General features: G+C 39.1%; 1 protein-coding gene across 13 annotated transcripts in view; it reads right to left on the bottom strand.

Moving 5' to 3' along the window:
- Positions 1 to 13,224, bottom strand: part of dmd (dystrophin) — a 235,406-nt gene that overhangs the window by 105,630 nt on the left and 116,552 nt on the right. For all 13 annotated transcript variants that reach the window (XR_008569972.1, XR_008569973.1, XM_054772711.1 and 10 more), the window contains 8 exons: positions 11,474 to 11,666; positions 10,252 to 10,397; positions 6,783 to 6,883; positions 6,558 to 6,669; positions 3,572 to 3,685; positions 3,352 to 3,507; positions 3,105 to 3,275; positions 2,716 to 2,898 (listed from right to left, as the gene is read on the bottom strand). Coding sequence is in view for 11 of the 13 variants with exons in the window: in XM_054772711.1 (XP_054628686.1) it covers positions 2,716 to 2,898; positions 3,105 to 3,275; positions 3,352 to 3,507; positions 3,572 to 3,685; positions 6,558 to 6,669; positions 6,783 to 6,883; positions 10,252 to 10,397; positions 11,474 to 11,666 (1,176 nt within the window). In the remaining 2 variants the exon portion in view is untranslated. The remainder of the gene's footprint in view (positions 1 to 2,715; positions 2,899 to 3,104; positions 3,276 to 3,351; positions 3,508 to 3,571; positions 3,686 to 6,557; positions 6,670 to 6,782; positions 6,884 to 10,251; positions 10,398 to 11,473; positions 11,667 to 13,224) is intronic.

Raw genomic sequence — 13,224 nt, 5'->3', positions numbered from 1 at the left:
TGAACAATTTTTAAATTCCACATTTTCCATTTGTGACCTTGACAACTACCACATTTGACCATGTCAACAATCCAAATAATTATTTCTTCTTCCACATTTCTGAACTGATTCTAACCATTCCAACATGAAGCATACAGCTCATTTGAGACACTCAGGCTTTCAATCTCATGAATTCTTACGACTTCCGCATTTGTCAACCGGTTCAAGCCATTCCCACCTTAAAATGCTCGGCACATTCGAAACACACGGAATATTTGACAGCCACGGAATTCCTAATTTTTCACGGAATTCTACATTTTTCGGCCCAAAAATTCTTCAAAAGGAACTTTTCCCCACATTTCTCAACCCATTCCAGCAGCAAAAATTTTCCCTGTCTTCCCATGCAGCATTCCAGTTCAGCTTTGGCACTTTGTACAGAAATGGCCTTCTCTGTTTTTACTATTTTTGACTATTTCGTTGTTGCAACTGAGACAGGTGGAGCTTTCCCAGCTCCCAAGTGCGGAATGCGAAGAAAGCTTGTGAACTTCATTAACACAAAATGAGAGATGCTGTGGGTGGTCCACCGTTATTACACACCACATCACAAATGAGGTGATCAGGAGGTGCTATTCTCCTTCCAACAATCAGGTGTTCCATCCAACGAGACCATTTTGAAGCTATTATGTTCAAATCCTGTTCCCGCATACATGTATAGATTAGTTAAAGCTTATAAAAATGACACAAAAGCTAAGAAGTTTAATGTTTTGCATTTTCTTCCCTTGGTTTACTGAAAATGAACCAAACTGTGAGCTTAAAACCGAGATACATACCGAATCGTGCTTATGGCGTACGGTTACACCCCTGGTGTTGCATAGCATAGCATAGTAAGAGATATGAGTCCAGCAGTGACGAGTTTTTCCGCTCTCTAGCTGTCAAAAAAAGCCACCCTTTCCTCTCTATGGAAGGACAGCAGTGACAAGCACCTTCCAGCTTATGTACATTCCCACCCCTTCATGATGAAGTGGGTACTGCAAGCGCCTCCCGTATGACATTTCTCTCTAATTTATTGCCTGATTAACAGGAATAATGATGTCACTCTTACATTAAAGACATTACAGAGGCTGTAGCAAGTCATGGTGTAAAATAAATGTTTCTGTAACATTATATTATTGGCAAAATGCTGACAAACAGAAACTGGCAGACGCCATAACCCAACTCAGTACAGTACAGATGGTAGGCAGAGGTTGCGCACTAAGCCAAGATGAGACGCTCGCGGTGGCCTCATCTTAGGTTTCTGCTCCGTATTTGATTAGGAAATGTGCAAATTCAGCAAGTTTTACTGAAGAAAATGTTAAAAATGATTGGAATCATACAGAAAAAACATTTATAATGCAGTTCAATGGACAAACATATTATTTTGTTATCATGATTTTTCATCATGCCTCCCCTGTACGTGAATGGAGTCCATGTGGTCAAACGTTTTTTGACATGCATACACTGTATAAGGTATTTTTGTGTGGATTGAATCAGAGGTGGATATTTGTTATATACTAAGACAAACATGCACATATTATACAATTATTTTAAGAAGGTATAATTTACATTTTATACAATACATTTACAGTCAAACCCGTCTTAGCGGCCACCTGCCTATAGCGGCTGCTGAAAAATCCCCCGCAGAAAATTTACGTGTTATAGACCCTGTGTGTAGTGGTCACCTGTCTAATGCGGCCAGCGGCCACCTATTTTGTATCCCTTGGTCAATATCTGACAGCATATAGCGGCCAAAATGCCGACTCAAGCAGAAGCTTCATGCACGAAAAAGTTTCGTTTTTTAAGCAATGAAGCCGTCGTGTGTAGACTTTAATTACTGAGTTGTGGGGAAGGAGAGACTCACGTCGCCGATGCACTTTAATCGCTTTATTAACAGCGGAGAACACTGCAGGACTTTACATCCACGCCAACATCCACACACTTCCCAACTCTCTCGAAACTCACAGCTAGCACTGAGCCTAGCTCTCCTGCTCGTGACGTCGCACCGTCACTTCCCGTCACGTCCTGATGAACTAAAGCTGTAATGACACTCTGCCGTATATATAATAGCACAGCTTTGTTCTGTGGGTGGTGCAGAATAACAAGCCTCGTTGTTCTTTACAAATTTTATCCACAGCCCCACAGTGCCCTCTACTGGTCAACATGTAACAGTATAATTATATGTATCTGCAAACACAACAAACTTCTAATCACAGACATGTTAATATTCGCGCGCACAAATTCAAAATGGCCACCAACCTGTCTATAACGGCCACCTGGCCACCTGCCTATAGCGGCCACTAGCGGCCACTTTTGCCATTTCCCTTTAGTGGCTGCTATAGACAGGTTTGACTGTATATATCAGTTAATATAAAGTATATCACATAAATGACATGCATAAATACCCATCCATCCATCCATCTTCTATGCCGCTTCTCTTCATTAGGGTCGTGGGGCATGCTGGAGCCTATCCCAGCTGACTTCGGGCGAGAGGTGGGTACACCCTGGACTGGTCGCCAGCCAATCGCAGGGCACATATGGACAAACAACCATTCACACTCACATTCATACTAGAGTTGCCAATTAACCTAACATGCATGTTTTTGGAATGTGGGAGGAAACTGAAGTACCCAGAGAAAACCCATGCACACACGGGGAGAACATGCAAATATCTTGCCACTCACTAAGACAATGAAAGATTACCTCCAGAGTTTTGCATTTCCCATCCAGACGGCTACACAGGCGCTGGTAGTTGGCCTTCAGCACATCCAGCTCTGAACGCAGGGCATCGTGAGCGGTGGGAGGGGCCTTGGCGATAAAACTATTCACACTGTCTGTCAGGAGTTTCACCTTGAGCTCCTTGGAGTGCACCTCCTCCTGGGCCCTCTGACGGAGACGCAGAAACATTTGGTCAAAGAATGGACAGGAAAAAAGAGCAAACTGTTTCCATATGCATGACTATTTGGAGTATTCCTGTTTATTTCTATTATGAAAAGTGACTAAGAATTAGCCAGGAGCGATTGCATTGCAATTGTATGACTCGGCTGGGTTTCGTATGTGCGTGCATGCGTGTGTGGCAAAATTTGACATACTTTAAGTTCCTCCACTGCTTTTCGTAGCTCCTCGGGTGTTTTGTAGGTGAAGTCTCTCTCCAGGTAGTCTTCCTCAGCCTGGTTTATCCACTCTTGCATCTCTTGCATCTCCTTCCTCAGAGCCATTGTCTTATCCAAGCCGCCTTTCAGAGCCGACTTCTTGGCATAAGCCTTCATGGGGGCATCGCACGTGGAACCATGAAAGCAGGAAGGCTTAGACGATGTTAGGAAGGTAAGCGGTACCCACCTGTTTGCAAACGTTCTCCCATTGGGCGTTGAGTTCATCCAGTTCCTTCTGAATGTGGGCGGCGAAAGGTGGCTCCGCCTCCTTCTTGAGCTGCAGGCCTACTTCGTTGATGCCGTTGACGCTGGGCTGGATGGTGTGGATGTCGTTCACCAGGGCCTGGTGGTAAATCGGTTTGGGTTAGAGTTTGAGTTGTTCAACTCGAGTCGTGAGTCGGGCTCACCGTGCACTGTTCTAGTTGTTTCTCCAGCGCCTCGGAGTCCCCCAGTGCTGGCCACTCCTCATTCAGGAAGACATCCACATCCGCCATCCACTTCTTCAGTGTCTTCACATCATTCTAATGCACAGGCATGAGACATGGGAATGCTGAGAGATCCCAGTAGTCACATTAGAAAGTACAGTCAAACCTCGGTTTCCCTATGACAATCATTTTTACCGGCCCTGGTTTTCGTACACTGTCTCAGTTATCGTACAATAAACTAGTCCGTTTTCCCTGTACTTAGGGCTGGGTGATATATCAATATTTTTAAAATATCGATATGTACTTTAAGCACGATATCAAAACCAACCATATCGTTGATATCTTTATAGACTGGATTTGCACTGTATCTCCCTCATCCCTGCATGTAGGAGGATGAAGGAGGGGCGGAGTCGAAGCGCGACGGCTCCAATCGAAACGACAGCATCATTTCTGCTTAAATCGAGCACTTCTTCACATTTTGTTCTTTTTTTATTAGCTTTGTTAAAAAAAAGATTATATTTAACTTTTTCTGTATTTATTTCAAAAAGAGAATGACCTTTATTTTAGAGGCTATTTTTAGATACGATTTTTTATGTGCATCTTGCATGAAGCTTTAAAATTTCAAAAAACACCCTCACGTTAAGTATTTATTTTAATAAAACAACTTGACACACATTTTGGCTTTGATTTTGCTTAAAAAATATTGGGATTATATATCGTATGTGGATATTCAACCTAAATATATCGGGATATGACTTTTGGTCCATATCGCCCAGCCCTACCTGTACTGAATCATCCCGTGGAATCGAGTGACCAAACACAGAACCTACGCACTGCTGACTCACTATCTGGGCATTTTTTTAAATTATTGAGTGTGACTGCTATATAACCCGTCATGAGGCCAAAGAAAGTTGCAAGTGCCAGAAATTTGATAAAGAATATGAGAAACACCATAGAATTCAAGAAAACCTCATCGTAAAGTACAAAAATGGTGTCACCTTCCCTCCTCCCTCGTCACTCATAATAATAACAGTGATGTTAAATGTTCATTCGTCATTTATATTTATTCCCCATTGATTTCTGCCTGTAAAATTAGAATTATTGTTTACAAAATGCATTTTCTGTTAATTTAATTACATTTTTGGGTGTCTGTAACGGATAATTGGATTTACATTGTTTTCTGTTGGAAGTTTTCGTGTTTCCGATTTTGACGGACCTTCTAGAATTAATTAATAACAAAAAACACAGTTCCACTGTAAAGAGTGATAAGTGAATTTCCCCAAAATAGGATCCTTTACTTATAAATGGAATATTTTCATAGCTAGAGCATAGAAAACTTGCTTACGACCGTCAAAATTTTGGGTCTCAACATTATTAGAGTCCTCAAGACATGAAATAACACCCCTTTACTGTACACTCATATTACCCAATACCGTATACTTAATAAGACAAAATAAGACATCTAAGACATAAATCAGACTCGTGCTCATGTGTGTTGCTGTGTCTGCACTGGAATGTCTTCCAGTGCTAGTGAGCTGAGTGGGGGGTGGACAGAGTTGAGTTTTACCATGGTATGGGTTATGGCTGCAACAGTAGCCCATGTTAGGATAGAAATATTCTGCCTGTGTTGTGCCTGTTGTGAGATCATTCAAACCTGCATTAAAAGCTTGTTGATCCAGAGATCAAGTCTGATGCTTGTGTGTCTCACACAACATTACAGTAACATTACTGGCACCTAATGACCACTGTGGAATACTATATATCATCACAATGTGTTTGAATGTGTCTTCTGAATGCCTTATATTTGTATTTTAATTCATTTAGCCATTTTGAAATGGAAAATGCTTAATTTACGTCAGAAATACGTCAAATTTGCTTGAATATGCATATTCTTTCTTTAACAATAAGCTGTATTCAACCACAAAACAGCATGATGAATGATAATGTAAGACGGGGTGTCCAAACATTTTCCACTGAAGGCCACATACTGAAAAATGAACAGATGCAAGGGCCACTTTGATATTCTAATAAATATCTAAATATTTAAACTTTCTTCTTAAATAATCTTTGGAAACTTTCTTTTTGTCACAATTATAACTTTTCCCCAACTTAATTTTCAAAAAATTACAACTTTATTTTGTTTTGTTTGTCATAATGACTTAAAAAAAAATGATATTTCAACTACTCCGGTTTCCTCCCACATTCCAAAAACATGCATGTTAGGTTAATTGGTGACTCTAAATTGTCCATAGGTATGAATGTGAGTGTGAATGGTTGTTTGTCTATATGTGCCCTGCTATTGGCTGGCAACCATCATTTTAGTCGTAGCGGAGTTGAAATATCATCCATATTTCAACTCTGCTACGACTAAAATTACATTATTTTTCCTCATAATATTATAATATAGTATTCTCATAAAATTGCTCCCTTTTTTCTCGTAAGAATGCCACCTTTTTCCTCTTAATATTTGGACTTTATTCTTGTAATGTCACAACTTTAACAATCTGTTTTTCATCACATAAATTGTTTTTTAAATAATGTGTTTTTTCTTTAATATTTCAACTTTATGCTACTAAAATTACATTTTCACAATATTACGTTACTCTTTTAAAATTACAACTTTTTATGTTAAATTACTATTATTTTCACTTTCTTCTTCTTATTATTATTTCACTTTATTCTTCAAATTACTTAAAATTTTTCAATTTTTGCTGTTTTTAAAAAAAGTTTTATATTATAATATTTTTAGAATGTACAGCGGGCCAATAAATAAAACACACTTTGGGCAACCTTGATGTAAGATGATTGATAGAACAGATGGAATCGAATTCGCGGTGTAGCCTTTAGCCTGGTGTTTCACACTAGCGCTACAATCGTACAATCTGTCTGCTGTGGCACCGCCTCCATCGCCTTCTTAAAGGGGCTCACGATGCTATTGAAACACATTACAGTCATAATTGTGTCTGACCTGAAACTGCATCAGTTTGGCCATGAGCTCCTGGATTGTCTTGGCATTTTCCGTCAGCGTGGTGCTGAGTCGCCTCCAGCGTGCCATGATATTGTCCATCTCAGTGCGATACCTACATAAGTACCAACAGCAGTGCTCTTTTCATTTCCTTTGACATGCTGAATGGAATTTCCGCATGAGAAGCACGTATCATAATCCACGGGGTCCCATCTGAGAAGCTCTTACTTCTGGCAAATTTCAGGCGGAGCTTTCTGGAAGACCTGCTCCACAGCCGCGGTCAGGTAGTCCACCTCCCCTTGGTGACTGGTCAGCGCCACCTGGAGCGCCTGGAGAAGTCAGACAGAGACAACAGCAACATCAAATTTGACACAAAATGATGCAGAAGGACCCCGCCTGTCGCCCGAAGTCAGCTGGGATAGGCTCCAGCATACCCCCGTGACCCTAATGAGGAGAAGCGGCAAAGAAAATGGATGGATAGATGGATGGATGGATGATGCAGAAGCATGTGCACCAATCTGATCAAAGTCAAGCTGTATATTTCATATATTGATCATTATGAACAAGTTATTTATTAATCTATATTGTGTATGTATTAATGCATTATATAGTGTTTATGTCATCTCTTTACTCCTATATTTATTCTTTTTTTTTTAACTCATTCAATTCCAAAAACGTAGTTATACGTTTTTATAAACCCGAACCCCTGATCCCAACAACGTATTTAGTTTTTTTGCGTGAGAGGATAAAGGAGGTGCTGATGCAACACCTCACCAATGGATTAGGCTTGAGAGCAATTTTAATGTCATAAAAATGGCTACTAGGTGGCAGAAGTGCATTGGATAAGAGCTCGGCAGGGATCATGAGAGGAAGGAGAAACACAGGTGACAGGAAGAGGAAGCGCTTGCATAAAGGCAGCTGTTACATTGCGTAACACACGGGAAAAAAGTTACGCTCTGCAGGGACATTTTCACACGTACACACACGCGGGCACACAAATGTGCGCACACATAGTCCAGTCCCAAATGCGAAAATCGTAAATAGTTCATGGTGTTATATTTGTAAATAAATAGCCTTTTTTGTGTTGTGTATGTTGTGGTATACTGTAGTTGTTTAGATATTTGAGCACAAAAGCAAAAAAGGTTTTCTCCCTTTTCTATTGGGAACTGATATTTTCGTGAAACTTAGCTACGTTCTACTGCTGATTGCTAAAGAACGGGAAAAGGTAGAAACAAGCTTTTGTTATGATAAAAGATGGGAGGCTAATCTTTCTTTTGGTAAGTTCCATGATAATACAGCCATAGAACACAATATTGTGTGTGCCTTGAAAGATTAGTCAAAATCGTCTAAAATGGCCCTGAAGGGGTTGTCTTTTGAAAAATAGATAGAATGGATAGAATGAGTTAATAACGTCAATATTCATTTCTAAATTCATATTTTGGAGACCTGTGACCCTAGTGAGGTCATAGGCACAGAACAGGGGTGTCCAAAGTGTGGCTCTGGGGGTTATTTGCAGCCCGCTGCTGTTTTTTTTAATGGCCCACGGTACATTCTAAAAATATAATAAAAGAAAATTTGAAAAAAAAACAAAACAGCAAAAATGAAAAAATCTGCAGTAATGTTACAAGAATAAAGAGAAAATGTGAAGAGAAAAAATAGTAATTTAACAAGAAAAAGTCACAGTTTTAAGAAGAAAACACCGTAACGGTATGAGGAAAAGTAACATTTTAGTAGCATAAAACTGAAATATTGAAGAAAAAAGTCATTATTTTTTAAAAGTCGTAATATGATGAAAAGCAAATTAAACAACAAATAAAGTTGGCATTTTTTGAAAATGAGGTTTGCGGAAAAAGTTCAAATGGTGCAAGAACAAAGTCCACATATTAATAAAAAAAGTTGCATTCTAAGTCACAATTTCACAAGAATAGAGTATTATATGTCATTTTTGTTGAAATATGAAAGAAAAAATACATTATTCAAAGTCGTAATATTATGAGAAACAAACAAAACACGAAAAAGTTGTAACTTTTGAAAAATTAAGTTGGGGAATAAAGTTTATGGGAATATAGTCAGACTATTAAGGGCATAAAGTCAACAAAAAGAAAATTTACAAAGATTATTTAAGAAGAAAATGTAAATATTTATATTCATTATAATATCAAAGTAGTCCTTTCATTTTTCAGTATGTGGCCCTTAGAGGAAAAGTTTGGACACCCCTTACATAGAAATTAAGCGGATGTATCTTTTTGTTGTTGTTTTAGGTGTGAACGCAGGAACGAGAGGATCATTTGGAGGGACTGCTTAGCTCTACCGGGACTTTGCTCATACGCCTCTCATAATGATGCGGCTGCAGGCAAACACTGAGCGAGGAGGCCAGCTCGCTGCATGTTAAGCAGGCAAGATGCCAATTTTCACACACATGTTTTCCCTCAAGTTAAAAGGTTTATTTTCAAGGGCTGATGAAAGAATAGCTTTGCTCATCTTGTGGAAAATGTTATGTTAGATTTGCAGCTTTGTTTCCCCTGCCGTTATATTAAAGGATCCACATCGTTCTTTCATTAAACAAACTAAATAGCCTTATCCTATGTATCTTATTTACACAACAGCAGGTCATTTCTGTTTCTACATGGTTGGCTTTACAATTTATCAGTTCCGTGTATCGCAAGAGGAGGAGCAATCGTATTGATTAAGTGTTATTTCATGTCTAGAGGTGGTCTAGTGGTTAGCACGCTGGCCAATACAGGAACAGCCTGGAGATCGGGAAGACCTGGGTTCGATTCTCCCCTGGGCATTTCTGTGTGGAGTTTGCATGTTCTCCCCGTGTACGCGTGGGTTTTCTCCGGCTTCCTCCCACATTCCCAAAAACATGCAATTGGCGACTCTAAATTGTCCATAGGTATGACTGTGAGTGTGAATGGTTGTTTGTCTATATGTGCCCTGCGATTGGCTGGCGACCAGTCCAGGGTGTACCCCCGCCTGTTGCCCGAAGTCAGCTGGGATAGGCTCCAGCATGCCCCCGCGACCCTAATGAGGATGAATCGGTATAGAAAATGGATGTATGGATATTTAGATGGCCATAATTACATTTTCTATGCTCTTGCTACGAAAATATTCCATTTATAAATAAGGAATCCTACTTGGTGGAAATTAACTTATCATGTACAGAGGTAAGTGTGTGTTACTTTGTGTTTATGCTCTATTTTTCCCATTTTTTACTGTTTTTTTTGGTTTAATTTTATTTCCAAAACTAGCCATTACTCACAAATTTACTTTTTATTTTTACTTTTAAAGGATTCTTGAACCTACGGTTGTTTGTTTTGAGTCTTGTCTTTTCATATACTCATCTAGCAGAGCAGCCGTGGTCATTTTGCTGTATGTCTTGCCTACAATAACGATATACGGTAGTTGTCGTGCATAAGCACATCTTCATCCGGTGGCTAACAATCTGAAATGTAAAATAAAATGGGTGCATTTTGTTAGTTGATGTGGTAAAATCCAGGTTAAAATGTTTTTATTTTGAAGCTTACTTTGCACTGAACAAGAAATCCAATTTTCCTTTTGTTTCCTAACGTGTTTTCCTCGCAGTCGAGATGATGTGATGTGTTTCGGCTTGGCTTCATTGCAGCTTTGAATGCAATTCCAGTTGGAATGTATGATTCTTCCATTCAAATGTAAAAACTTAAACGTATGCTTGTACCTGGACATCCTTCAGTCGCTGCTCCATGACGGGATACTCTGTAACAGCTGTGGACGGAATAGCCAGCTTGGCCTCACACTGCTGCAACCACGCCAGCAGCGTCGATATCGTTTCCTTGTAACGAGCTGGGGGCAAGCTCTCCAGGACTAGACACACCAAAAGTAGAAGATGGTCCGATCATAAATATGCTGGCTGACGAGCCTCCGCTGTGTGCTGACTGAATGAAATGTAATTCTGCTAAATGCGTTATAATTGCTCACACATAACAGAATCTATTCTGCTGTTTCCATCTGCTAGCAGTAAACACTTCCTAATGCGCTCCACTCACATCTCAACTGGGAAGAAGAAAAAGTGCATTGTAATGCTGCTAAAAGTATGTTCTTAATCACGAGCTATAATGTCTCACAGCAATGGCAGCTCTGCATAGAAGCATATACAATTAGGAAAATAAATATTTGATCCCCGACCACACACAGCAGGTATGCGTCCATGAAATACTGAAATTAGATATGTAAGTCGAGTTTTGGTGGAAGTCAGATATGAAGCCTAAATTATACCTAAATTAAATAATTAATTGTATAGTTTTAGATTTATATTTCTTCCTATATTTATTGCTGCACCAACCAACCGGAACAAATTCTTCATATTGTGGGAACTATACCTGGCAATAAACCTGATTCTGATTCTAAGTTAATAATAATATATAAATAAAAGCCCTTTACTGTTTTTTTGTCAAGCGTTGAGATTTCGTACTTTGTTCGGCGGTTCTTGAATGCACCATAAGTGTGCGTTGTGAGATGCAAAAGGTTGCTTGGCTACAGAAGCGCTAGCATCGACAGTCAATCCCACCTCGAAAACTTAGAGTGAGGTGAACTCAGGTTAATATACTGTATGATCTTAAGGTGTGTGTGTAGATTTTTCCCATTTGTTGGTGGTGCCGGACTGTAACCCCCATGAAAAGAGGACTTTATTTTATTGGAGCAACTGGCCAACAACTGGAACAGGAGTCAGGATGTAGCCAGTCAAGAACATGTAACGTATGTAACGTTCATATATTAGGGTAAATGAGATGTCTTTTCTGTCTATTTTCTGAGAAAAAAATATATATATATTTTTTTTTTTATCAAAAATCTGCATTTGAGAGGCTGCAAATGTGTGGGTATCCACTGTATTCATATAACTGGTACAATCAATGATATCATTTATGAAAGAGAGCTCTCACTCAGTTGCAGCTGCCTCTCTCTTGCCCTCAGATCCTCCAGAACCTTGTGGTAGTGCTCTTTGAACGCATTGATGTCGGCGTCCAGGATTGCCGAGGTGTCCTCCTCCCCGTCTTTCTCCTCTTTTAGCTCCTTCAAACGTTTGTCAAGGAGTTCCACTTGTGGTTGCAATGAAGACAGGTGGGCCACCTCCTCCTGCAAGACGCAAGGACGAGGTTTAGCTACCCGAGACGTATATTGTGTTTTCATTTCCCCAAGTTCCACTCAATTAGCTTGATGTTAGATCAGTTCTATTTTATGGGAATGTTTAAATAAAGGCCCTGATGCTAATAAGCAGGAAGCCAAGCAGGAAATTGGATGAGCTCAGCAAATGTACGACGAGTGTTTTAAATGAAGCAAAGGTTAGACAAAGAAGAGTAAAATCAGAGTAAAATAAAACATAAAAGGATCAGGAGACGGGAAAGGAAGAACAAACAACCTCTAAACTGTAAGCACAGTCGGTAGATTATATTCAAGTAATGAGTACTCTAAATAAAAATGACATGTCATACTCACAGAAAAGTACTGAGGCAAATGGATGCATGGGGAAAAGGAATTCATACATTAAAATGATAAGAAAGAACACAATAAATGTAAGGGACCTGGGATGTATTTATCTTATTTACATGACATCATGTCTTTTCTGTCTCTACATGGTCACGTTTACGATTGATCATCTGCTCTCTGTATCGCATGTGGAGGAGCGATCGCATTCATTAAATGACGTGTCTTTATTTTGACTTTTTGACTTGAAATGGAGCCATTGCAATCCCACACAAACACACACACACGCAACACAGATTCTACAAAATGAACGGTTCACTCACTCACCCCGTAGGTTTCACTGATTCATGGGTACTCGACCAAGATTCGAGTTTCGCGGATGCACTCACTTGTTGCGCATGCGCTTTGTGATAGCGACTCGAGGGAACCGAGTACCCGATTTACTTCAGTGAGTGACTAATAAAAACTCCCTTGTTTATCTCGGTTAACTAGTCCTAGACCCGACCATAATAAGTGAATTTCCGCAAAGTACGATTTCGTATTTATAAATGAAATATTTTTGTAGTTAAAGCATAGAAAACCTGTTTACGACCTTCTAAATATTTTTTTTTACATTATTAGAGCCCTTTGGACATGAAATAACACCCCTACAGTCATCTTTACATTAGTATTACCCATTGATTATAGTAGATACAATTAGGGAAAATAAGACATACAAGACATAAATAAGACATAAAAGACATAAATAAGACAAAATATATTTAGCACTGGGAGAGTTCCTTGCTTTTTTACTTCCGGTACTTCTTGTGATGGCTACTGTTTCATCACTGTAACAGTACTGACACCTAGAGACCAGTGTAGAATACTACATAACATCACAACATCTTTGAAGGCATCTTCTGAATGCTTTCTATTTGTATTTCAGTTAATTTAGCAATTTTTATGCTTGAAAATGCTTAATTTAGGCCAAAAATATGTGAAATTTTGCTTAATAAGGCTTTTAAAAATACTTTTAATAGCCTGTAGTCAACCACAAACCAGCGTTGATTTATTAATTAACATTTTTTGAAAAAGCATGAAGTGGTCTTTTCTACTTTGACCAAATAACATTATTTCAGTTTTGACAAGGTTAAATGATTTGTTTAATGTCTTAGATTGTTTTCATTAGCTCTTGTAAATAAACCCTGAACAAAATGCAAGTACTAACGTT

The sequence above is a fragment of the Dunckerocampus dactyliophorus genome, chromosome 1, assembly GCF_027744805.1.
Source record: "Dunckerocampus dactyliophorus isolate RoL2022-P2 chromosome 1, RoL_Ddac_1.1, whole genome shotgun sequence".
Lineage (NCBI taxonomy): Eukaryota > Metazoa > Chordata > Actinopteri > Syngnathiformes > Syngnathidae > Dunckerocampus > Dunckerocampus dactyliophorus.
Note: the sequence above shows the minus strand (reverse complement) of the source record. Positions and strands in the feature narration are given on the sequence as shown.